At 40.1% G+C, this 26,827-nt stretch overlaps 3 protein-coding genes across 5 annotated transcripts; all 3 read right to left on the bottom strand.

Annotated features, from left to right (window-relative positions):
- Positions 1-539: 539 nt before the first annotated feature.
- fabp7a (fatty acid binding protein 7, brain, a) lies at positions 540-1,655 on the bottom strand. The gene is made up of 4 exons (XM_085256823.1): positions 1,500-1,655; positions 1,208-1,380; positions 1,003-1,104; positions 540-795 (listed from the first exon to the last, which is right to left on the bottom strand). The coding sequence occupies exons 1-4, from the start codon at positions 1,570-1,572 to the stop codon at positions 745-747; spliced, it is 399 nt and encodes a 132-aa protein (XP_085112949.1). The 5' UTR covers positions 1,573-1,655; the 3' UTR covers positions 540-744.
- A 1,379-nt stretch (positions 1,656-3,034) lies between these two features.
- On the bottom strand, positions 3,035-17,513 carry usp40 (ubiquitin specific peptidase 40). 3 transcript variants are annotated; one of them, XM_085257368.1, is made up of 31 exons: positions 16,823-17,513; positions 16,655-16,722; positions 16,447-16,560; positions 13,114-13,278; positions 12,857-13,003; positions 12,554-12,697; positions 12,338-12,466; positions 11,178-11,294; positions 10,964-11,071; positions 10,661-10,861; positions 10,361-10,499; positions 10,064-10,145; positions 9,707-9,878; positions 9,545-9,629; positions 9,389-9,459; positions 8,903-9,312; positions 8,667-8,820; positions 8,517-8,577; positions 7,740-7,793; positions 7,415-7,503; positions 7,161-7,247; positions 7,048-7,084; positions 6,860-6,924; positions 6,266-6,340; positions 5,957-6,172; positions 5,754-5,872; positions 5,570-5,635; positions 5,208-5,418; positions 4,972-5,067; positions 4,802-4,896; positions 3,035-4,631 (listed from the first exon to the last, which is right to left on the bottom strand). In XM_085257368.1, exons 1-31 carry the CDS (start codon positions 17,016-17,018, stop codon positions 4,529-4,531), a joined length of 3,876 nt encoding a protein of 1,291 aa, XP_085113494.1. In that variant the 5' UTR covers positions 17,019-17,513; the 3' UTR covers positions 3,035-4,528. The 3 variants fall into 3 exon arrangements, with proteins under 3 accessions (XP_085113494.1, XP_085113496.1, XP_085113495.1); XM_085257370.1 differs by having other exon boundaries at positions 5,754-5,848; XM_085257369.1 differs by having other exon boundaries at positions 10,361-10,496.
- Positions 17,514-17,993: 480 nt separating this feature from the next.
- LOC146552314 (thrombospondin-type laminin G domain and EAR repeat-containing protein-like) lies at positions 17,994-26,817 on the bottom strand. Its single transcript, XM_085256749.1, has 13 exons — positions 25,042-26,817; positions 23,835-24,058; positions 22,995-23,341; positions 22,494-22,584; positions 22,241-22,397; positions 22,015-22,146; positions 21,864-21,934; positions 21,570-21,728; positions 21,281-21,482; positions 20,969-21,201; positions 19,045-19,223; positions 18,819-18,920; positions 17,994-18,632 (listed from the first exon to the last, which is right to left on the bottom strand). Exons 1-13 carry the CDS (start codon positions 25,124-25,126, stop codon positions 18,479-18,481), a joined length of 2,136 nt encoding a protein of 711 aa, XP_085112875.1. The 5' UTR covers positions 25,127-26,817; the 3' UTR covers positions 17,994-18,478.
- Between the last annotated feature and the right edge of the window lie 10 nt (positions 26,818-26,827).

The raw sequence follows: 26,827 nt of genomic DNA, 5'->3' as shown, positions 1-26,827 counted from the left end.
TAGGAACTAAAACAGTGTTAAATAATATTTATATTAGAGATATAAAAACCCACAGCTGGACAAAGGTTTGCTGGCAAACTCTAACACTAGAGTGACTATTGCATCCAAACTGTCTACATCCTGCGTGGTGTCCTGTCTTATCATCACACCAGTGGCAGCATTTAGTCACGGTTGGTCCGCACAGCATCGAATGATGCTTCTACGTAATGACACCACAACTTTAACCGGATTATCTTGAGACGAGTGATATCACCACCCCCACCCTCCCCCTAGCTTCTCGCCATCTCTGACCATCTGGGGGTTACTAAAGGGCATTCACACAGCAATTTCAATGGTCAGACTGGCCGCTGGTGCTGCATGGTCGGCTCCAGCCTGCACAGTCACCCTGCAGCTGTCACCTGTAACAGACTCTGACGGGGACTGTTCCCACGATTGAAGCAGACATATATGAGCAGAAATGTGGAATTGCATTCAAAGGAAAAATGCCGTAAATAAAAGTGAGTAGTCTGTCCTGTTTCTGATGAACCTTTGAGACATTGAGAAAGTTTAGCCCAGAAGTTTATTTTCCCTTTTGTTGAGGCCTTCACAAAAGATCTTACAAAATATTTATCTCATGTTCAAACAAGTGCAAATCACAGCAAAATGTCAAAACACTTTTTTTACTTAAAAAATAAGAATAATAATAAGGAAAACAACATTTCCTGATAGCTGGAATGATTTGCTCTTTCAAGTTGATGTTGAAAATTAGGCTTTCTCATACGTGCGGACAGCCTGGACTCCTTCAAAGGTTAACGTCTGGAGGCAGAAGAAAAAAGAAAATCTGTTTTAGACAGACTGGCAGTTAACATTAGCACCTGATTATTCAGCAAGTATTTCAGTCTGTTGCAGTCATATGTTATGAGTTGCTGCATATATACAAATAAACCAGCCTCCCTGCAGAACAAGATGCTTTCAAAGGCCTCTTAAAAACTGATGTAATCCCAGCAGAACAGGCGGTCTTACCATCACCATCTTCCCATCCTTGATTTCTCTGACAAACTTGGTCTCTTTGCCATCCCACTTCTGCACATGCACAAATTTATCTCCATCCATGGAGAAGGTCGACTACGAGCAGAAAAAAAAGAACCTTTTTTTATTTTTATTTTTTATTTCGGACCAGCAGAAGGAAATCATCAGTGATCACACCCTCAAGTTTTACATATCTTACTTTGACATGCCGGTCATCAGGCGTGGTCTCATCAAACTCCTCTCCCAGCTTGGCAGAGAGCTCAGTGTTCCTGAAGGTGCTCTGAGTTTTCACCACCACCTTGTCTCCATCCTGGCTGATCACTACAGTTGGTTTGGTGACATTACCCACTTGTCTCGTGGCAAAGCCAACGCCTGTCAAAAAAAAGTTTAAATAAAGTAAAAGTTTAAAATAAAAGTTTAAATATTTAATAAATGTAAAAAATTTAAAAAAAAAATCACGGTAACTGTACAACAGGCGTTTTTTTGCTCACCGAGTGCCTTCATGTAGTCATCAAAGTTCTGGCTGTCGACCAGTTTCCATGTAGCGCAGAAAGCCTCAACCATTTTTGCAGATGTTGTTGGTCCACTTCTGTGTCACGCTGTCAGAGTGTCTCTTATTTCCGTGGATTAAATCCTGGAGCCGCAGAAGCGGGCCCGCCCCTCTTACGAATACGATAACGGAGAGTGGTTACGTAAGCAGTGGCGCGAAATCCTGATTGGATCTTCCCGAACACTTGAAGACTGTGATTGGTCAAAATGGAACGCGCTGTCTCGGTGTTAAAGGTGGGACGCTCAAAAAATCTTGGAAGGGCGGCAGGGTTGTCACAGCGGGTAGTTTAGCTAATATAGCGGATTTTTACATAAACTACAAAGAGATTTGAACCAGGGACTCTCGGATGTTGAAATATATATAAATATAATAATTTCCCATTTCAGCTGCTCCCTTTTGTCATAGCAGATCATCTACCTCCATCCCTATCCTCCTTTATCATACAAACCCTCTTTATAGTCTGCTTCCTCTGTCCAGAATATGCACTATTTATGTAAATATGTCGTAAAATGTGAGAACATGTAGAAAAATGACCGGCATCAGCGGTTTTGTAGTAAACTGTGAATGAGTACTTTGGTTGTTGTTCATATCTGTCTTTTTGTGCCTAGCGGCTGAGGCTGCAGGTATTTAAATACCTCAACTTTTTAGATTTTGGTTTATAACTAAATTTAGTTTAAAAACAATTAGACATAATCTCCCACAGCCTGTGGTGATGATGACCCTGCAATAGCTACTTGTTGTAAAAGTCACAGGATCCTCAAAGCACTAGGGTTTATCCTTTGTTATCCCACTGGATAAATCCATAGGAACTATTCTGCAGGACACAGACCTACAGTGTAAAGCATGGACGTAGCATCCAGATCGGAAAAATGAAGCTAATGTCAATGTACCTTAAACCTGCCCTTCTATCTGAAGGCCACCAGATGGTGATAGATTTGCTTGTAAAAAGACTTTCGGTCCTATAGAAGTTTTTGGGAAACCAGCTTTCTGACTTAACGTCTGTAAACACTTTCCCGCTAATTTTATCAAGTCTGTCACTCATTTTGGGACATAATGGATAAAAACCAACGTGGATTTAATAAATATTATTTATACCATGTTTCAAAAATGGAGAATTATCTGGTTAATCCTAATTAATTAGTAGGAAATCCTAATTATACTCAGTGGCCCTTTAATGTTTGCGCCAGATGTAAGATTTACTAAATATTTTTAGAAAAGGAATCCATAAGAATCAGTTTTAAACTAACAGATTACTGATGTAATAGTAGTTATTTGTCATTAACATGACTGGTAATTATGATTGTATACCTTTATTGTTCATAAAATACTTTCTGCAAATACAGTCCGACATGAGTACAAACAGTTGTCCACTCTTACAATACAGTAGATCAGTCCTTATCAATGACACCAAAGATGTAATCATTAACACTAGTAAACGATACCACATTATACAAAAAGAAGTCCATCTATTGCTGAGTATATTGTAGAACAGTTTTATTATCTGCTTCAAATAATTTCTTTTAAAAAAAAGAACAAAAACATTTCTACTTGAAAAATCTTGGCACCGGTCAAGGCCAGATTAATGAACGAAGCAGCTTAAAAAAATCTTTTGTGTGAAAATTAAATCCCCATCATATTTCATTCAACAATGTAATTATTTGTCGCTTCTTTCAAATAACTTATCTAAAGAGTCATTTTATAAATTCCCTGAAGTTCACAAATATTGCAAGCAACTAAAACAATTAATGTTCCACAAAGACGCTTCATGGGTCTTTACTTCTACACACTCAAGAAGAACAGTTCAGCAGTATGTGTTTCTGCTCTATACAGCTAATCTGAATGTGAAATAAAAAGGTAAAAGGAAGATCATCCTACTTTAATCTTCACCTACAAAAGTCTGGATAATGTTTCAAATATTATTTATTTTCCCATTATACTTAATTAGATGCATCATGTCACACTCAGTGTTAAGGGCACAGAGTCAAAACTTTTACCAATGCGTTATTGCCTAAATACTTAATGGTACTTTACAGCAATGGAGGAAATAAAACGAAATAAAACTATGAAAACCAGAAAAAGAAATGACAGGGCAGAAGAGGTAGAGAGAGAGAGAGGCAGCGTGAGGTAGGGAGGACAGAGCAGCACTAAGGCTTCTCCACATTAAGGCCTGTCTCTCCTCTCCTTTATCAACCTAAAATCAATACAGCGGCTGATCCAGAGAAACATTTTTGCTCGTGCTGCACAGTGACAGGTTAGTTATAAAAAGTAGTCACTTTCTATACAACAAGTTCCCTATTAAAGAACATTAGAACATATTGAAGGCAATTGCCTACCGCACTGGCTGGTCACTCAGAACAATTTATTGAAGAATACCAGAATATTGATCACTGGCATGTGGCTTGGGTATAAATTTTGACCTGTACTGGCTGTACTGGCTGATAATTAACAGGAGTTCCAGTAAGCACATGTGTCAGTTCATAATTGCCAGTCCTGAGTGGACAAAACACTCAACAATTTGCCTTTGAGAAACCAAGAGTGTCAGAATATAAAATATGATCCGCACACCAAAAAACAAACAAACAAACAAAAAAAAAAAAAAAAAAAACAGAAAGCAGACTGATTTATCATATTTTGAAAGTCTGTAGAGGGAGGAATCAAGACAAATATGGATAATCCATTCAAAACAGAAATGTTGCATAGGAACGATGCAAATCAAAGTCAGTTATAACAAAACAGCAAATCAAAGTGCCAAAAATAAATTCCTTCTCTTTGTCCGTCAGAAAGTTGAGAAGTAGGAAACGGTTTAGGGTTTGATTTAAGAGATTTGTGGAGAAAGTCAGTATGCAAACAGTACTCGAAAAACAAATTGCACAAGACTGATGTCAGATGTCCGAATTGCAATGTGGCATCTCACAGTGTGTGCATGTAGTATCACAGTTCATTGTGATCTATACAAATGGAAGAAGGACGCTATCTGAATTCCCCAACACTGATTGAGAGTGCCACCTCTGGTTTCCTGGATTTGGTCTGTCCAGCTTTCTTAAGTGATTCACCAGCGCCTGCAGCCTGCCCTCTGAAAGTAAGCAAGAGTCACAAATAACATAAAACATAACAAACACCAATGGACACAGTCTTTATGGATTGCATCATTGCTGTAAAATGACTGAGTGAAAACACTAATATTAATTTCTCATTAAATAAGAAGCATTTTCCCTGCTGTTACATGTATCCAAGGGCTCTCACCCTTTCCTGCGTTCCTCAGCCTCCTCTCTGAGCCTCTGCTGGCCCTGCTCGTCTTCCAGAGTGATAAAGTTCCTGTTGTTGTCAATCAAAAGATTCTGAAAAAAGTATGGAAAACAGACTGAGTGTCTCTGAAACCAAAGCAGAACAGAGTTTATTAAACAGGCATTTACCTTGACGCCAATTGTGTCACCATCTTTGAGGTGGAACGGTGTTCCCAGGAGTGATTCGGTTTTTTTCTTCTTCTTCTTTTTGGAGACCTGTTGGGTCTAAGAGTTAAAGACAAACTACTTAGTGAAGGCCAAATCTAATTTCATGCACAAAATAGTGCATGCAAGAGAGTGCAAGTATATACAGTATCACCCCCAACCAGGTTCCTACTCAAGAACCTTCCCTCATCTAATCGTACCCAGTTGGAGATTTCCTCCCAGATGTGTTTGTCTGGCTGGTGTTTGGCCAACAGCAGAGAGTCTGGAGAGAGGCCATAGCGTGCAGCCAGACAAGTGCGTAAAGAGTGAGGCGAGGAATCGTGGGTCGCATTCCAAACCAGTTCCTCTGAAGGGTAGTAAGACCTCTCTCCTGGTATTCCCATTTTAACATAGAGCAGCACGTCTTTTGGCCTTGTGAATAGGAAACAGTTAAAGAAGGAAAATTATTTTAAAAAGTTACTAAAAAACAAAAATGTGCGCAATAGACACACTTCATAATGAATTATTTAGATATTACATTGGGTTAGGTTTTGTAAGAAAAGAGCTGTAACACAATACTTACCCAAGATCTTCCTCTTTCAGTAGTGTCTGCACACAAAGGTCTGCACCACTGGTCAGCTTCATCTTCCTGAAGAAGGAGAAACCAAAAGGATAATAAGAAGGAATCACTCAGTGACCTTCATCTGTCAATAACAAAAAACAATCCTCTGACCATTAATGTACGAATGAGAGCACAGCATTCAGACCTGAGTGTGGCTTGCGGTCCTCTGAGGATTCGGGCTAGCTTCCGTCCCTCCAGCTGCCAAACACGCATGAATCCAGTGGTGGGCACACACACTTCCTGAAGGGCAGGCAGCGTCAAAACCTAAAAGCAAAGTGAGCATGTATTTCATCTGAAAATAGCTAACTATAAGAGACAGTCAGCACATACACAACCAAAACAGTTCACCTGAGTTTTGAGGTCCTCCAGAGTGGCCTCATCTGATATCTCTATCTGCCCCACACGTCTGAGCTCTGCAGCGTTTCCATTACATAAAGGAGGTAACTGATTGTGTGTTGTTCCTGCAGGCATCTGCCCGTCAGCAGGCCCGTTCTCTGTGTGATTAAAATCTCTTTCCATGTTTTTTGGATGCCAGTACAGCCATATAGATATCTTTAGGAAACCCTGATGGAAAAAACAAGACATAAAAATGCTAAAGCACTACATAAAGCTATAACACATCATTAATCCACAATTACATTCAAAACACTGAAGTACCTTCGAAGGCAAATTTCCTTCTGTGACAACTAATGTCTCTCCATTGCTGATTTTCAGCTCTGACAGAGAAGCATCCTGAGAATCAAAGGCCATAAAGATTTATTAGTCATGTGCACTGGAACATATGTGGGTAACTTCTACTGAGTAGATGATATCAGAGTAATAATGAAACTATTTTACTGTCACTTAAACTAATTGCAACATTTAAACAGTGAATTAATTAAGAAATTGTCTTCTTCTTGGTGCTCTACCTATCTCTAGCATCTTTCTCTGTCACACCAACCCCCTGCATTTGGATGGTTGACCTCAAGTATTTAAAATATGTGCATATTCACTGTTAAACATGTCTCCCTTTCATTCACACGCATGTATTCTCCATCTTGCTTCTACTAACTTCCATTCCTCTTCTATCTAGTGCATGTCTCCACCTGACCAGTTCCCTACCCTCACTACAGATCACAATGTTATCTGCAAACATCACAGACCGTGGAGACTTCCTGTCCACCATCATCACAAATAAGAATTAGTCAATTAACAAAAGGTAAGCAGTATTGTATTGTATTGACTTATTACAATAGTTCTCCACTTATTTACCTCATCCATAAGTGGCTCTCCGACCTCTTCACACCAATCAAGCCTCCTCAAGTGCCAACATGTGCCTAAAAACACATTTATAAATAAGGAGATCATCTTTGTGAGAAGGAATGCCAAATTCACAAATGCTGAGGCTAAAGCAAATGCAAACATACATTAGGAAAACCAAAGTAAAAAAAGTGTTTTACCATCAAGTCCAACTGCGTCCAGCATTGTTTTTAGACACTGCAAAGAAAATATTACACATTTTTATTCAGTGCAGAAAAATTTATGAGCATGATGTGCAGTTTTATTTCCTTACCTCTTTAACAGTGCTAGTCTTCTCCACAATTATGTCCATCTCCATGCCAGCAGAGGGAGCTGCACCCACAGTAAAGTGCAAGAAAAGCTGCAAAGCAAAGTGTAAATTTCTAAACTTCAAACAAGCTTTTTAAATGTGCCATGATTTGTTTTTGTCGTTTTAAATTGCAGGTCTTGATTAAAGGTTCTGCAACTTTGTTCAGTGCAGCTGCAAGTAAAAGAGACGTCATTGAAGACTTCAAATAAAAGACACACCTGCGATGCCTTGGGGCTAGTACCCGGACAGAGAGTCAGTGTGGTCATGAGTCGCACCCCTGCATCCCGAACGCTCGACTCTTCACACACTGTCAGGCAAACGAGAATAGGACGACACAAGTGCGATTCATAAACGTGTTTTAAGATTTCAAAGGCACATGAAGAGAAGAAAATTAAAAGCAGGGGGGAGTACCGCTTCAACTTTTTAATAAGGGAAAACTGTAAAGGAAAGCAAATCTAAATATTTTGGCAAAATGAGGGGGATTTCCAACTCTAAGTGATCTGCACTATTAAAATTACCCTGAGGTAACAAATGACACAGTACCTGGAGGAAGGAGTTTCCCTGTGCAGTCAGACTGCCTCAAACAGTACTCTGCACCTGGTCAGTAAAGCAGGAAAAATGGCCAGCTTAGGAGCGTACATTTAAAAACCTTACACAAAAATACACTCTGTAGCTGCCTGAATAGAAACTTGGAGGAAAAAAAACATGTGTTACGTTTTGTGTACTAAAAAAAAAACCAAAAAAAAAAAACCAGCAGCTCTAACTCAGCTATATGTAATATATCCAACATTAATGCTAATAATTACACCTGTGCTTTTCCTGCTTTGAAAAAAATCCCAAAACTTGTCTGTTGGTTACATAGCTGGTAAATTAAAAGATATAAAAAGGTAAAAAAAAAAACAAAAAAAAAAAACACAACAACAACAACAACAACAACATAAAAACCTGTGTTAAGTTTCTAACTGTGTAACAAAAAGACTCGATTTGACTTCAAAGTGCCACTACATAGGATAATAACAGCATCAGGTGCAATGACTCCAGACATGCTCGCAAAAGTATGTGCCCAGTTTGAATATTGTATGGACATTTGCCATGACTCTGGACGGGCACATATTGAGCACTTGTAAACATAAGTTTTGTATCTAAAACTATATTCAGGCATGTATTTTACAGGTTCCTGCAAACTTCTAACACCATTACTTTTAACAAAAATATGGCTATTTGAAATTTGAGCATTCTTTTTGATAAACCCTGTACTTTTAATATGAAGTATTGATGTGCTTGTGTAGTGCTGCAGTTTTCCATAAGTATGCATCTTGCCTGGGGTTTGATCCCCTAACTGCAGCTCCTCTATGGCCCTCAGTTTCACCTCAGACAGCAGCTGTGGGAAACAAAAATCAAGTAATTTTAGATATCTCTTAAATAAAAAGATATAAAGGAAGTAGAGAGAGCCACAAACAAACTACTGACCATATTTCCTGTGGCTGGAACCTTGATTTTCTTAAAATTCTCCTCTTCCTTGTTCCCTTCACCTCCTTTCGCAATAGGCCGGAACTCCACCTGGAGCCAGCGGCAGTCAGACGGTGTAGTGACAGTGACAACATCTCCATTTCGAGTGAAGATGCTAAAGACAGTTGGGAAGAAGGTTTTAAAACAAACACATAAAGAAAACCTCCATAATGCTTAGCACATGATAGGAAACTTACCTGCTGTCAAATGACTGTGGCTCCAGCACCAACAGTGCATCTCCATCTTTCAGCGACAGCTCCTTCAGTGTCCGCTGCATGTCGTCAGGGGGGAAAACTCTCCATCCACTTGACCCTCCACCTTCTCCTGCCTCCTCTTCCCTTTTTTTGCCTCCCTTATGTTCTTGGCACAGCAGGCTTTCTTTAGGTTCCCCGAGTGAGTCCCTCACCTCCCCAAGAGTCACACCACCAGCAAACCCTCTTGCCTCCCTCTTGAGCCCTGGACCACCATTTTCAAAACCTTTTCTGTTCTCCTCACTCTCCACATCTTCCTCCACCTCTTTATCCACATCATCACCTAAAAAGGGACGCACCACAGTCAGCAGGACAGGCTCCCACTCAGCCCCAGTCAAGACAGATGCACCACACACCTGAAAAGATCATAAAAACATTTTAGATGCCAGTTATCGACCAACAAAGCAGGTGATGAATCATGCCTCTCCTCACCTCTCTGCCATTCCACACAAACAGCTCTGTGTTTGTGCAGATGCCTGCACTGTACAGGGAAACACTGTCATCTGTACAGAACGAAAACAGAGTGTAGTTACAAAATAAATAAATCACTACCTTCTATCTATTTAAGCCTTTATTTAAGGTTCTAACCTGTGAGTGTACTGTAGAGGTGTAAACCTGCTGGAAGACTCTTGGCCACAGTCAGAGCCATATCTCCCTCCCAGAATTCCTGCATCTAAACAAACAATTTATTGTTATTGTCACCTTCAGGACCTCAACATAGAACAGCTGTTGATTTCAGAGGTACAATACCTGATAGATAGCTAATCGCAGGTCTCCCACAGTCTTTCTACGGTCAAAACTCAGAGCAGTGCTGCCGCTTGGTTTGTTCCTGACTGGTTGCAGAGCTCCATTTTCTAGCCTATAAGAGGGAGCCAGGTGCAGACGCAGCTCCAGTGTGTTATTAGTGGCTTCAAACTCTTCACTGCAACAAAAGCAAAGAAACTCCTATGAATAACTTGCATAAGTAGCTCAGATTTCTCATTTTTTCTATTTGTTGTTTGGTTTAAATTTAAGATACAGCTGGACTGTCATGATTGTGAGTCAGATACTAAACAGCTTCAGGTGAACTGATGAGAGCATCATGTATAAATTTATTCATTTCTATACCGCATCTGCTGTAGTCTGATATTCTCCTCCTGAGCCATCTGGATGAGGTGAGAAGGAACTTTATATTGGGGATTGTTTAGAGCTGGAAAAGAAAGTATAAAACAATTAGCTAGTCTTTTTATTATGACTTTTATTACTACTTGTATCTAGTCATTTAGATTAAATCAACAATTAACTGATCCTTATATTAACAAGAACCCTCTGAACTCTAACTTCACCTCTCCCCTATTTCCTTCCCTTGTCGAACTAAGCGGATATAATCTTTCCATTACAAATGCAAAATATGGTATTCATTACCTTCACTGGGCCTGTGCAGCTGTGTTTTTCTGTAAAACAGCATGTAGGCGCTCTCTTTGCCCTGGAACTGCTTCTCTATGTCCGACTCCCTGATGGAGGTCACAGTTGAGTCATTGAGGTCAAACCAGTGGCTACCCTGCTGACAGACAGGAGGATGCTCCGTGAGAAAACAGGCATCAAAGTAATCACAAGATGTCTACCAGGAATCTGAAGAAAAACAAACTTGAGGCTTCAAAAGACTTGAGACTGGACTGTAATTTAAACCCTGCATTCCTGATACAAAGCTTGTTGCTTTAGTACCTCTGGTTCCGGTTCTGGCTTCTGGTTTAGTGAAAGCTGTGGCTCAGAAGCTCCCGAGACTGGAGCTGGTGAAGGATCAGAGTTTGAGGTAAGCTCTGCGGGGCTGGGGAGCTCAGTCGCTGGGCTTGGTGGGTTTGCCTTAAGCGCCACTCGAGTGCCATTGGACACCATCATGAAAACATCATTGTGCGACTGCAGGAACTAAATTATAAAAGACCAAGCATTGCAACAGGATTCAGGATTTGCATGCACACAAAATGACATAAGCTTAGTTACATAGTCAAAACCTGAAACTAATGATACCTTGCAAATGGGTCCATACTGTTTTCTGAACTTTTTGTTCCATGATGAACCAATCTTATCCAAGAGTTTCTGGCCCAACTGGTCCAGCAGGACACTCTTTGATGACTCCTAGTGGACAGCAAAGACACAGCATTTTATTCATTATTCATCAGCATCTCAATGCTGGTCAAAACTCAAAAAATGAAAATGAGAATTACGATTTTTCATGCAGTACCTGGGCAATAATAGTGGTGACGATGGACAAAGGGTCATCTTCATGAAGTTTTGGCTCCAACACTTCCTTAAACTCCACTTTAGCTTTCTTTTGAGTTTTAGGTTTGCAGTCTTCCTCCTGACAATGAGAAGCTTTTCTTAATTTGCTGATAATAGTACACAAAGAAAATCAATGTGTATCATATTCTAAAATATTATTCCAAGTACGGGCGGTTAGTATACTGTCAGTGGAAAAAGAAAGTACACCCTGATCTCCAGATCTTAAAATTAGGCAACCTGAGATGAATAATAACATGTGACATGTTATCGGTGTCATTATTAAGAGGGTAAGTAGCAGCAAGGTCCTCATAATCAAATGCACCTGATTAAATGATTACAGAAATGTAACCACCTCTAAAAAAGCAGAAGTTTTGACAATTGGTGCCTAAACAATTTCCAGACAATCTGAAACCCATAATTCTACAGTGAGAAAGATTATTCTCGAGTGGAAAACATTCAAAACAGCTGCCTTCCCAGGAATGGACACCCCAGCAAACTTACCTCAGGGTCAGACCCTGCAATGCTCAGAGAAACTGCAGAAAACCCAAGAGTTACATCTCAGACTCTAAAGACCTCAGTTAGTGTGCTAAATGCTTAAGCTCATCCCAGTAGAATTTAAAAAAAGACTGAGCAAGTACAGCTTGTTTTGGAAGGGTTGCCAAGAAAAAGACGCTTGATTCTAAAAAGAACAACACAGGTTAGGTTTGCAAAAATGCATTTGAACAAAAGAAAGAAATCAAAGTGTTGCAATGACCCTGTCAAAATACAGACCTCAACCTGACTGAAATGTTGTGATAGGATTTCAAGAGAGCTGTGCCATAATGACTGCCAACATGAGTGGGCCAAAATTCCTCCACAATGATGTGAGAGACTGATAAAGTCAATTGCTTCTAAATGTTGTTCTACAAGCCACTGAATCATGGGGTGTACTTAGTATGCATTTTGGCTTACTTGCTGTTAAATAAATAATGACACATTAATAATATATCATGTGTTGCTGTTCATCTGAGGTTGTTACCGCAGACTTGTTAAGGACCAGATCATTTTGATCATGTTCTGATATGTAAAAACCTTTGAATTAACAGAGGGTGTACTTTCTTTTGGCTCATCTCTTTTTCTCACCGGTGGCTCCCATCGACCAAGTTTATCCACATCCTTGATGTAAACATGGTAGTGGCCACCATAGCAGCCACCCTTATGGATGATGACAGAGAAGAGCTCATAGGAGTAATCAGAGTCATCTCCATCAGCCTGTGGGAGGGGGGAAATATAACAGTAAAAGCCATTTTAATGCAGCAAAGTGTGTTTCATAAGCTAAATTTAAAATTTCCCAAGTACCTGTTCACAAAAGGGTCGTAGGTTGATGGTGAGGGGGAAGCTGTAACGTCCTGTTTCCTTGTATCGCTCGCATTTAGCAAAGTCAAAGCTGAATCTCAGTAAAGACATAGTCATGAATGGAGGGAGTTTCCTTAGTTTAGCAGACTGGATAATAAGAATGGTGAGAAAGAACAAATTACATATTGTTAATGTAAATAAAGTGGAAGAAATCATTGTAATGTCGAGCATGGTAAAAAAGTACAAATGTTTACTGCATTGTATTCTTCACTGCTGTATTTACGCTGTCTGAAAATTGGCACTGACCTTGGCAGCAGTGACCAGTCTGTCACACTGTGCACAGCGGTATAGGTTATTGCCCTCAAACAGCTCTTCTGCCACAAACATGTTCCACAAAGCGTCTTCCAGACTAGGCAGACCACAAACACACACTGTCAGGTCCAGGAAGTCCTCCTGAAGAAGACAAACAAATTAGGTTCATTGATTATTGTTCTCTTTGCATTTAAGACGCATTTTATTGCATCGTGTTCTGTAATGTCACGAGTTTGGGTTTGCACACACACCTGTCTCTGGCTGACATTTCCACACTCCTTGCAGACGATACTGTTGACAATGGTTCCATGGTAGAGACGGTGAATAAATGTACTGCCACTGGTGCCCACAAGAGAGTGCTCCAATGCACTGAACAAAATCCTGTTCAGCTCCTGCACATCATGCTGATTTGTTCCCTTAAAAAAACAACAACAACGTGACAACAGAAAAAGAATCAATTTAGGAACAAACAAAAAAAATGTGCCACAGATCCAATACTACCTATAAATAAATAAATAAGATTCAATCCAGCCTTAGTAAAAACTCTTAGCAGATTCAGTGTTTACATTTCTGCCCCCTGCCTTATATATTTATTACATTTACTTGTATTATTGTTGATGCTAATTTATTTTTTTCAATATAATGTGGCACAAGTAACCCTGGGTTTTTGTGAGATGATGCTGAGAAATGAAAAGAAAAACAATGGGATGCTTGCTCATTAAGTTTTAAGGCAATCTGTTTCATGTCGTTTTCAACACAACATAAATACGTTGCTTGTCTCTGCAGCGTCCTCAGCTGTAATGCTACTCTGCTGCAGACAGTGACCAGTGCTGTAAACACTAATATCACAAGTTTCTATGTAAAAACTATGGATGACATCATTTCTAAATTATTTCTGCATTATGGTTTGTAAATTGAAAAAAAATACCAAAACATCAGTGACAATAAAAGAATAATAATGTTAATTTATATGTCTGTTGGACCCTACAGGTACATTTAAATCTTTAAGACTTCAAAATATACAGTATATTTTAAACTGCACTAAAACTGTAGTAAGTAAGGACGATAGCAAGTCACTCTTTATTTTAAATCAGTAAATAACACACAGCAACTTATTTGTTCCAACATTTTTACCCGAATACGCGAATGATCTCTCCAGCACGTCATATTTCAAAGGTTTTAGAGCACTGCTTCAAGTTTAAACATATCACAGAATGTACAGTTTTCACTTGAACGTGTGGTTTACATGCCCTGTGGCAAATTCTGTTTCTTTCTGTTCTTTCTTATTGTATTAATTTTGCTTGTAGGCAGCTGAACAGGCTCCAGACAAAATGGAATTCCAGTCTTGGGCTGATAAAAGTTAGTGTGTCTAAAATCTAGTTTCTGTTAACTGTCACATGTACACAGAATTAGATTGGTAGGTCCACAAAAGTGGAAAAACAAGAGGCAAAGTTGAATCTGAGGACAGCGAAGCTACAGCACAGACTGAGTTTTCTATGTATTAAATCTGAGTATTTCTATGGAGGCAAATGGTGGTGTTTATATTGTCCAATTATGAAATATTGATGTAAGATTATCCTTAAATTTGCAATTGATTCTAGAGTTTAACTTCAGTAAGTATTTCCTATCAGACTGATGTCAGACAGCTAGCTGCCCAGCAACTACAGACAGGGTTAGGGTTAAGTAAAATCTGCATTCAATTAAGATCCACGGCTTCCCTTCCAGTAAATATATACCACTTTATTAGGTACATGTTTTTAGTACCAGGTTGGACCTAGTTTTGCCTTAAGAACTGCCTTAATTCTTCACTCCACTGATTCAACGAGTTGCTAGAAATATTCCTAATTCCTAACAATTAGGTAGTAAATAAACAACACTATAACAGATGTTTTTAGCTGATTAGAAGATCCTTTTGAGATCACATAACTACTTTTATTGTTTGCATGGGTGATGCCCGGAAACTTTTGTTATATTCTCAAACAGGCCTTTGGTTCCTTGTTAAGTTTCCCTGTTCCATGTACTCGTGGTGGTTCCAGGTAGGATTTATGTAAACAAAGAGGTAACTATGTGCCATGAGCTACGTAAATGTGGATTGTGTAATTATGGACAGACACTACCTGACTAAACTAATAACCCACAGCTACAGGGAGTCCAGAATTATTAGGCAAATGAGTATTTTGTCCACATCATCCTCTTCATGCATGTTGTCTTACTCCAAGCTGTATAGGCTCGAAAGCCTACTACCAATTAAGCATATTAGGTGATGTGCATCTCTGCCAAGATGCCACTTGCCACCAGTTTGGCCATATTTCAGAGCTGCAACATCACTGGAGTGCCCAAAAGCACAAGGTGTGCAATACTCAGAGACATGGCCAAGGTAAGAAAGGCTGAAAGACGACCACCACTGAACAAGACACACAAGCTGAAACGTCAAGACTGGGCCAAGAAATATCTCAAGACTGGTTTTTCTAAGGTTTTATGGACTGATGAAATGAGAGTGAGTCTTGATGGGCCAGATGGATGGGCCCGTGGCTGGATTGGTAAAGGGCAGAGAGCTCCAGTCCGACTCAGACGCCAGCAAGGTGGAGGTGGAGTACTGGTTTGGGCTGGTATCATCAAAGATGAGCTCGTGGGGCCTCTTCAGGTTAAGGATGGAGTCAAGCTCAACTCCCAGTCCTACTGCCAGTTTCTGGAAGACACCTTCTTCAAGCAGTGGTACAGGAAGAAGTCTGCATCCTTCAAGAAAAACATGATTTTCATGCAGGACAATGCTCCATCACACGCGTCCAAGTACTCCACAGCGTGGCTGGCAAGAAAGGGTATAAAAGAAGAAAAACTAATGACATGGCCACCTTGTTCACCTGAGCTCAACCCCATTGAGAACCTGTGGTCCATCATCAAATGTGAGATTTACAAGGAGGGAAAACAGTACACCTCTCTGAACAGTGTCTGGGAGGCTGTGGCTGCTGCTGCACGCAATGTTGATGGTGAACAGATCAAAACACTGACAGAATCCATGGATGGCAGGCTTTTGAGTGTCCTTGCAAAGAAAGGTGGCTATATTGGTTGCTGATTTGTTTTTGTTTTGTTTTTGAATGTGGAGATGTTATATTGGTTTCACTGGAAAAACAAAAATAATTGAAATGGGTATATATTTGTTTTTTGTTAAGTTGCCTAATAATTATGCACAGTAATAGTCACCTGCACACACAGATATCCCCCTAAAATAGCTAAAACTAAAAACTACTTCCAAAAACATTCAGCTTTGATATTAATGAGTTTTTTGGGTTCATTGAGAACATGGTTGTTGTTCAATAATAAAATTATTCCTCAGAAATACAACTTGCCTAATAATTCTGCACTCCCTGTAGTTATCATGTCTTTACTGACTGTACCAAGTAATAAGTATGAAAAACAGGCCACTTCCTATAACTGTAGAGACACTGAAGAAGAATTTTGGATCAAAGAAAAAAAAAACTGTGCCAAAGCATTCTTTTGTCAGTTTATATGTTTTGATGACTCATTGTCCTGGTGCATCAACCAACATCTCCTCCACCTCCATGAAGCAAATAAAGTGCACATACCTCACTGCTGTTCCAGCCAAAGCTGTCAGTAAGGCCAGCAGTGGAAGCACTCTGCTGGTCCACTAGCAACAGATGGGCAAAGAGCCTCTGAAGCTCCAATGGGATCACTCTGACCTGAGGAGAAGGAGAGCAAACCTCATTAACTTTAAAAAAAAAAAAAAAAAAGACCCATGGAGACTGCACCTACATTAACCATGCATACACATACTTTAGCCTCTGGTTTGTCTTTGTCTTCCAGGGATCCTAATTCGTCTGGCACCAAACTGAACAGCTCCTCTGCAAACACACACCACAAAACAAATATGTTAAACAAACTATGTTAAATTGTCCCCTTATTATTATGAGCTGTACTGGAGGGAGGATCACTTGTCCTCACCTCTGAACTCGGGGGTGAAGAGCAGGGTCTGGAGCAGAGAGTTCAGATAGCAGGTCCCTCCCTGGTTTTTGATGCCGCACAGATTGCTTCTTCCTCGACGTGGAGGTGGCTCATCTCCCATCTTTGAAACTCTTCCCTTGGAGGAAGTCGAAGAGAAGCCATCCTCTTCCTCCTCCTCAAATAGATTCCCAAACATGCTGCGTTAGGGGGTTTGTGTGGTTATTATTCCGTTGTGTCTCGCTTATGCTGGGGTTCAGCCTTGCAGTAAAGCGTGTGTTAGCACTCCGACGTGCCCTCTTGCTATCTCATCTTGGTTTTGCCGAGTTCTCTGTTGACAATGGCCGGACTGACTCTGAAGTAAGAAGACTTTACGGGACTAAACATTGCGACTAGTACCGGATGAAATTTGCAGTCGTTTGGGTAGCTCAGCACGCTAGCAAAGCACCGACACCAACGAGCAGCTGACAGCTCAGCGAAAATTGAAAAGAAAAAAAAAATCACACAGTCGGGAACTGTGTCACAACGACTGGGAAAACAACGTCGCCTTAATGAAACTCTAACAATTTTTATTATTGAACTTTTACACAGCATCCCTACCAAAATAAGCCATTTCTTCTTCTGTTTGTCGTAAAGCAGAAAACAAACGAAACGTAAATAAAAATACCGTCGTTGAACAGTGAGCAGCCATGTTTCTTCCTGACCGAGAATGAAATGATGCATTATGGTTCTTGTAGTACCAAGCTTGGTTAATGCGCACACAACAGTGAAAGTAACTGAAGCTCTTTTCCATAATTAACCAGTTTAATTTCTGCGATTTTATGTAATTTTATGATACAGGTATGGATAAAGCCCACGTTTCATATCTACGTTTTGATTATAGCAAAATAATTTTGTGTAAAAACTACAATTCCGGCAAGTCTATGCTTTGAGGTTAAGCATGTATTATGTGATTTGTAGTCTTTTATAGACCAACATCTTGTGAGTGTCAGAGCTCAATGGGTAATTATTTGTCTAAGGAAAACTGTACCAAATAAATGATTAGCTACAAAAAAAACTTCAATAAATCATCATTCAAATATTAAACATTATCTGTTGGTATAAACAACTCTTATTCCATACATAAACACAATAATTATAGTTTATTTAAATTTCAATAATTTACTATCACTTTTCATATACAATTCATGCAGCCAGAGGCAAAATATAACAACAAACAATACACTTTTCTATTTAAGAAAACATATTACAGTTAGTAAACAAAATAATATTAAATCACAATGTTCTTACAGAGAGAGAGAGTATATAGAAATTTGTATTAAGTTTTGTCACACGATACACACAAATATATATTAAAAACAGACTTTCTTTGGTCCATGTGATTTTTTTTGTCTTAAAATGAGGTACATCAGTGGTTAACATATCACTGTGTGGAGGGTGACTGTATGCAGGGCTGATCACTGCAAAGGTACCCCAGCCAACACCCTGAGGGAATTTCTGAGCAGACAATAATTTAAAAAGTCAATAAAATTTCAATAATTAATGTAACCATTAAATGACCTTTTTAAATGACCTTTTGCAAATTATTTTCATACATGATAGATTGTGTACAATTACACAGATGCAGGACACAAAGCCACACTTTTTTTGTTTGTTTGTCTAGTAGGTTTTCAGCATGAACACTTTGGAGAGCGGTGCCTTGGCACTGGAGTAGATTAAATATGATTCTCCTTTAGCGCTGAAAAATTCCCAGTCACTGCACCCGATCGTTGGCAGCCAATGAACAGGAACGAATCCTTCATATCCCTGCCACCTAAAAGCAAAACAGAAAAGATGAATCCCATTAGTGCAGTATTTCCATCTGCTCTCACGGTAAGATAATAAATCAATATTAGAATTGTGTGTGTGTGATGTTTGAGATGGTTTCAAGGCGGATACCAAAAGGCAATAAGGTGGACTTATTTCACATTGGGAGGGGTGCTGTTGACAAGTTGAATACCTGTAGAGAATGCTGTTGAGAGAGTAGGATTCTCCATTGAAGGAGTTAGCAACAACCAGAAAATATTCCTGCCCAAGGCTGAAGAACTCCCAATCCACTGCACTGGAAAGAAAGAGGAAGGTATGTGGAGATAATGAACAGATAAAATGACAGCAGACGCATCAAGAAAATGTTTCTGAGCGTGTGTACACCTGGTAAGTATTATCTGGTGATTGAACATCTATACCTGTAGGTGACAATGTCCTGGAAGCGGACAAACAGCTGTGCACTCATGTCCAGTTCATAGATAGTGGAGTTAATGGTGTACTGACTCGGTCCATTACCATGGAGTCTGTGTCCATTGGCAACAACCAAAAAAACTCTGCTGTCAATCTGGAACATTTCCCAGTCTGTGGCACAGAACGTCTAAAAGAAACAATCAATAAATCAAATACTTTAGCCTTCAAATGGGAAACTCGTGGCACACAGAAGTTAAGTAAGTTGCATATTGCTGCTGATGAGAAGAGTTCTGCTGCTATTATATTTTACAGTGCTAGATGAAACTGCTGATACATGCAGGATCCAGTTTCAGCCAAAACAGATGGCCTCGCATTTGTGGCTACAATACTTTGGTATACAGAGGAGTTACCCAGACCTTCTGGCTGCAAAACAAGCCCAAATCATCCCTCCTCAACCACTGTGCTTGACAGCTGCTATGAGGTGTTTGTGCTGATAACCTGTGTCTGATTTTGTGCACTATGGTCAGATATCTGCACTTTGGTCTCATCTTTCCAACGGATATTCTTCAAGAGATCTTGTGGTTTGTTCAAATGCGACTTTGCAAACTTAATCCGTGATGCCATGTTATTTTTTAAGAGAAGAGTCTTTCCTAGCAACGTTTCCACTCAAGCCATACTTGTTCAGTCTTTTTCTAGTTGTGCTGTGTCTGAATCAGAAATGTAACTCTTGGGTTGTTTTTTTTTTTATTTCTCTGAACAATGCACAGTCTTGCTCCAATGCTCCAATCTCGGGGTGAACTTGTTGGGACATTCTTTTGACATCCACTGGACAGCTTAAAATATGACTTGGACTTTTCATTTACTTTGTTCCAGGAAATATTATAAGCCATTAAAAATGGCTCACCCCATGATAGATTTATCCAAGCCAGAGTCACGAAGACATTACCTATGGCGCGCCATCCAAAACTGAAGATACTTAAGGAGGCGTGCCGATGCTTTTGGATTTACGACTCTCTATAATTAAAGCATATGCCAATAAACAAAAAAAGCAAAGATATATGGTCCACCTTTTCTCTGAAGACATGTCAAGCCTTTCATCAGTTTGTAGATAGATGGTTCATTAAATGTGAGCATTTTCAGAGTGAACTTGTCCTTCTTTTAACTCAACGTAAATGAAAGATCTGGATAGGTGAGATCCAAATTGATAATATTAAATGTAGCCAATGGGCTAAAATTATTTTGAGCTAACAGACTCACTTTGCCTCTGTGAAATCAAAGAGCCAACATGACTAAAAGTATGTGATAAATATGTTTTCTGCCCCATTTTCTTTATTATTTCAGTTAATTAATTACCAGCAGCCCTGAGGTGTTCATGTACATCCTCACATCTCGCATGGGGCGTTCCCATTAATTACACAATTCCTCCTGTTTTCTCTCGAGACTATTAATGTGTCAACACTCTCACATCAGATGTGGTTTGATTCAAATATACCATTCACTATCAGTAACACGTCAAAGCACCGTTATCGCTCAAGCAAATCATAGCAAACCACATACTGTATTTTTTAAGGTAGTTTTTCATAATCATCAGATACAGATCTCATGAGGAGAAACCAAAGCCCAAATGGTCAGAAGATGACTTCCTGCCATGGAGTGGAAACCATGCCGTCCTCAAACCCACTCAGAGTTTTGAGGGGTTTGTAGCGAAGCAGCAAACAGCTGATAGGAAAATATTTTTAGTCTATTTGAGCTACTTTCAGTGCGCCCCAGGGTGGCTGTGGCTACAATGTAGCTTGCCATCACCAGTGTGTGAATGTGTGTTTGAATGGGTAGATGACTGGTTGTGTAGAGTGCTTTGGGGTCCTTAGGGACTAGTAAAAGCGCTATATAAATGCAGCCCATTTACCATTTTACATTATTCTTATCACAAACCTTAATTTTCTGGAACACCTGGAAGTTTCCATTCACCCAAACGTAGATGACGGAGTCTAAAGAAGTGGTCACGCCATCAAAAGCATTGGCGACCACCAGGAAATAGTAAGGTCCGACAGTGAAGAACTCCCAGTCGTACGCCCCTGAAGTCTGGAGCATCTGGTGGACCTCAAAAGACTTTGATAATCTGTTCCACCTGTATATCACACTGTCTATAGTGTGATTCTTGTCACCTAAAAGCCAAACAAGCAAAAGATGCCATGCCAGACACTGTGGAAGTTAACGGGTAGTATAGGTATATATTTATATTACCTTGTCTATGATTAGCGACAGCAAGATATGTATGTCCATCTATATTAAATGCCTCCCAGTCTCGGGCACAGTGCGTCTGCAGAGTCTGGAACTGCACAAATCTTTTTCTCCTTTTGCTCCACTTGTAAATCACAGAAAAGTCCGCCTGTGAGTCTTTGTTAAATCGCCTGTCTCCCCCAGAATTAGACACCACCAGATATATCTACATTAAAAACAACAAAAGAGAAAGAGTATAGGTTTAAAGCTTTTAGTAGGATTAAAGTGTGATTTTTCTACTAACTTGTCACACCTTATTGCCCATGCTGAAATGCCTCCAAGCCAGGGCTCCGTTGGTGCTGATATTCTGATAGAGTTGGAAACCTGTTTTAGTCCAGAGATACACAGCAGAGCCAGATGCCGACCGATGAGCCATAGCAGCCATCAGACCCATACCAGGTACCTGGAACAGCTGGAGATTGGATTTTTTTTTCACAGCGGGTTTATGTACAGGAAATCCCAAATGAAAGTGAAACAAAAGTATCAGACAATAAAGTATCAGACAATAAGACCTAAGTAAGTTTCACAGCAAATGGTGGATAAATACCTCTATGTCGTGGGTCTCTGAGCTGGTGGTGAGCACCTGATGTTCCAGCACATAGTCCAGCCTTTTGCGATCTGTGTTAATGAAAATGAATGGTTTATGTGATTTTATTTCATAGAAACAAGAACAGAAACAGTGTTAGTTGGAGTCTCACCTTCTAACACAGTGATCCAAACTGTACCGTCACAGAGGTAGAGGCCCTTTTTGAGGGGATTAAACCACAGCTGGCCCTGTAGCTGCTCCGAGCATGACTTCTCCAAGCCCACAGACACTCTAGCTTCAGTTTCTGACATATTAAAAACCAGAAAGCAATCAAAGAGGCAAGCAAACATGCAATGTCTTATTTATACTGAGTAAAAATACATGCATATGCAAATTACCATAGGTATTCCCATGTCTATCATCTTCTGCTCCTGTGGCTGGCAGGTCTAAAAACAGTGGTGGTACTGACAGAGCTGCTAGCTGGGGGTCAGAAGAGGGGCAGATCTGATGGGTAGCATCTGAACCTGGCACCAAAACCAGCTGTCGCAGTAGACCCTGGATATGTGGTCACAGAAGAGGTAATCATTTCCGAGTTCATGGCATATCCTTTACAAATCTTATTATAGTCTGAAATAAAGAAAGGCATCTTACTGAAAACAAGCCCTTCCACAGCCCCCGACTACCAATGTGGAATCTGGATCCCTGAATGTTGAGGTCTGAAGGGAAAGGCCTGGAGGGAATGCTGTTTGCCATAAAAGATATACATAATTATTTCTAATAGGTGGAGTAAGTTGTTTTTCTTCTGTAAATGAACTAAATTCTCTATAATTAAAGTAGTTCACTCTGTTCTTCTCATTCTAGGACTCAGTGTGAGACATGAACTGTATTACATGTACAAGTGCTGTGTGGGTGTTGATATTCCTCCTTTCGGCGTGCCAGAGGGAATTTCCACTAAAAAACCATCTATCACACACTGTCAGGCTACTGTGATATGGCTGCAGGGCATACGCAGATTTTGAGCAGGACCATTTTATTGTGGTGAAGGATCTACTGCGCCTCAAGGCAAAATCGGAGGGAACAGAGTAAAGTGGGAAACAGACGTATCCACCCAGAGAACAGAGAAGAGAAAGAGGGGAGAGAAACTGAGCTTACATTTCCACTGGTGAGCTGCAATCCACTGTGAGCTTCACGTGATGACTACCAATGGCTAAAACAAGAGTGTGCCACTGGCTGTCAGCCAGCTGGGTGCCTCGAAACACCCAGTGCTCTACAACCCCTCTGTGACCTTTATAAAGGAAGTGCAGACGCTTTCCCGAGAATTTAAGTCCAAGAATGAGGCGCCCATCACTTTTGACTCTTGTCTTCTGACTGTGTTGCTCTTCTCCGGTGATACTTGACTCTTTATTGCTTTTCAAGCTGCTGCCTCCATCGTTCTCCTCTTTGTTCTGATCCACTGGTCGTCCTTTCGGCCCCATCAGAGAAAACACATATTCATTCCCCTGTTTGGAAAAACAAGAAGGAAGCCCAGACACACTGAATTTGGCAGCGGACGATGCTAACAAAGTGCATAAGCTTTTTAATCAAGAATGGAGTTTTTTAGGTGATGGGTAATGAACTATGTTGCAATTTGAAACACTAAATTGCACTAGAAGAACAGACTTGCATGTAAGTTTAATTGCAAATAAATCAATAGGCAGTAAATATGAGCAATACCGACATCTGTGTCAAGTTTAGCAGCGTATGCATTCATCTTTCTGTCAGGGTTAATATGGCACTGTAACAGGAATTTCTGTCAAATCTATTCTGTGTTTTGGGTTTGCAGAGACACAGTCTTTCTATTTATGTAACACACAACATCTCCTCAAGCAAAGCAGGGTGGAGTGGTGGCATCTATTATTTTACTTAAGTAATCAACTGTTATTACTTGCAACATATTCCTATTTTCACACCCCTGCAGTCATTAGTACCGAGGCGTTTCAGTCAGATGCTCACCTTGGGTGCACTGTCGGAGACTTTTAATGTCAGAACGATGGAGAATTCCTTGGGGAAGAGGTCACAGTTCACCAGAATCTGGGAGGAGGGAAAGCTCAGTGCGGTATCAGGGCTTGAGAAATGAATCCCCCTCACCCCGCCGGCCTGCTTCATGTGCACCCCCGGCACAAGTTTGGATGGGTCCCTCTCAAGGACAAAAGATAGAAGATCCAGGGGAAGCGAACCTGAACAAAATATGCAAATAAAGACTATGGCAGTGAGTTTTATGGCCAAACTTTAAACTTCCTCGTGTTGCGAAAGTAACACTGCAGAATTCCTGGGATGATTAATGGGTTAGAAAAGAATAAAAGCTGAAAGTTTTTAAAGTGGATTTAAACAAAATCGCTCTCAGGCTGCAGTAGAAGTAATCTATTCACCGTACTTCACACTTTCACTCAACTTCAGTACATTAGAATAATTTAATAACTTTAGGTTTTGCAATGAAAAGTGTGATTTGATGCTTTATTGTAAAAAAAAAAAAAAAAGAAGAAAGAAAAATACCTAAGAGCATATAAAGTTTGAGCTGAAATGATTAGTGCACCAGCAGGATTACTTACTCTATATACCTTAAGTGCTGAGTGTGGTAGAGCATCTTCAAAACCAGAGGTTTGTTTTAAAGGGACACGAGTCAAAAAGGTCAGGATCCACAGGAAACTAATAAATTCCTCAATGTCCCAGTACTACTGCCACCACCACACCCTGGAGTGTGAGAAACAGCCCTAGGTAGTGGTGGGGTTTTATGAGACTTCAGTGGGTTTGTTATTTAATTATTTTTTTTAAAAAGATACTCTTTCCTAAGCAACGATAACAGAAAAATAATAATACTCCCACACTGATGAGACATCACGTAAACATGCGCTGTGTACGTCCTAATATTTCAATGTGTACGGGATTGTTGTGGAATCCCAACCACACCCAATGTCTGTACTTGTTTATGGATGTTCATTTAGGTTAAAGTGGCATGCACGTCCACACAGAGAAGCACTCCTACTGTACTGTAGGCAGATGCAGACAGCTGGAATTACCAAAAAGTATTTTAGCTAGAGGGGCTTCCTGGGTTTTAGATGAAACAGTAAGCCATTCGCTGTATAATAATTAACTAAACATTACATGTGCTGAACTCAGCTGAGACTGGAAGAGATAAAATAGAATAAAAATTGAATAATACCTGTACATTGCCTCCATGTTTCTGTGGCTGTCTCAGTTACTCTTAACCCCAGGAGAAGGAACGGCATAAATATCAGCGTTGACATTGCAGAAAATCGGTTTGTTTCAGTTTCCAGTTGGTAGGAATGTCTCCATACTGAAGGTATTTCTTTGCCTATCCTAAATGACAACACACACCAGAAAGCTGTGTACACTTCATATTGAGCCTGCTAAGAATTCCAGCTCCAAACAAAAAAATGTCTATGAAGAAATTCGGGTGACAATCATTAAAGTCACACTGGTAACCTAAGATTGATGTTAGGAGTAGGAAGTCCCAGAGCATCCGCGCTTGGAGAGATCCATTCATAAGTGTGGAAAAACCTGCACCTGCAGCTCCTTTTAAACTCCGGACTCATGCAAATCACTAAGCACCCTGTCAGTCATCCGCACTCAACCACAAATCTGATGACACAGACCTGCCACAGGGGTGAGCTGCACCACTTTGTTAATGTATACGTGTACGCTCACAGACAAGCAGACAGGCACAATATCTGAATGTGATCACATGAAAAATGATTGATTAAAGGGCTTTTTTTATTGTTATTATTAAAAGGCAATCAAAAGAAAACAACAACACTTGCACGAGCTTTGGTCAAGCAGTGCATCCAAGCCGAGCTTTTACTATATTAGTTGTGATCGCACTTTAGTGTATGTTCAGGACATCTAGATGCTTCCTGAAAGCTCTGCAAGTATTGAAAAGGTAATTATGTTTCAAGATAGTAAAGCTAAATAGTATGCTGAACCACATATATGTTTTGAATTAGCAAAATAGTATTAACATAAGCAAAGACTGTAATGGAGAAAGTACTAAGAGCAGCTTGGTCAGATAGTTTTTGCAATTAATACATATTTGCATGTATGTCAACCTGGGTGGCCAAGTCAGTCACAGTGGAGTACCTGAAAGTGTACAGTCTCCTACAGAGGATGTTCAGTGCCACTCAAACTCGACATTCATTGATTTCCTCAAGTCTGTTTAATCTTATTTTGATGGTCACCAGGTGCTCATGAGGAACAGCGGCATGTCTGCTTGTGTCAGATCTCTCAGAACCATCCGGCACATTTACAAGGCAAATGACACAGTCTTTCTTCTTCCACCCACATTAAGATTATGGACGCCACAAATATCAAGGATGCAAAATACATACCAGTATATTTTCCTTTATCCATTCATCAATCTCTCTTACTGCCAGGAACAGCAGTTACACCCCTGAACCAGTTTAGATGAAGAAAAGCAGATGCAGATTGTCCACCGGTCCCTGATTTTCCTTATTCCTGGTTTGACTCATCGGCCGCTATGATTAATCTTATCACTGTTCCGGTTATACTGAATGCAAGTATTCACACAGACTATCAGATGAGATGCCACGTTCTAAATTTGGACCTGGGTAATAAAGACGATGGTGAAGTTTTAGATGATAATCAGTGTTTGTCCTTTTTTAACTCATTTATCTAAATTTAGTCATCTTTTGTCTACTACATGAAGAAGTGTGCTTGAGGACCACTTCAGAACCTCATTTTCTGAAACACACTTCAGCTAAGTTTACGGTTTTTCCCACTACTTTCATGTTTTTATGAAAGCAAAGCTTTAGCAAACCCAAGACATGGTATTGGTATGGACCAGTGGTGCCACCTAATGGTTACTTTTGCACATTAGAAAGCAGGTTTTCGGTGCTTTTGGATCCTTAGCTCCCATCTGTGTGCATCTGGGTACCCAAATTTTACCCCTCCCTTCCCTGGAGACAGAAAAG

Source organism: Mchenga conophoros, linkage group LG19, assembly GCF_057382185.1.
Source record: "Mchenga conophoros isolate Kocher_MC1m ecotype Shallow Benthic linkage group LG19, M_conophoros_male_GT1.1, whole genome shotgun sequence".
In the NCBI taxonomy this organism is placed as follows: Eukaryota; Metazoa; Chordata; class Actinopteri; order Cichliformes; family Cichlidae; genus Mchenga; species Mchenga conophoros.
Note: the sequence above shows the minus strand (reverse complement) of the source record. Positions and strands in the feature narration are given on the sequence as shown.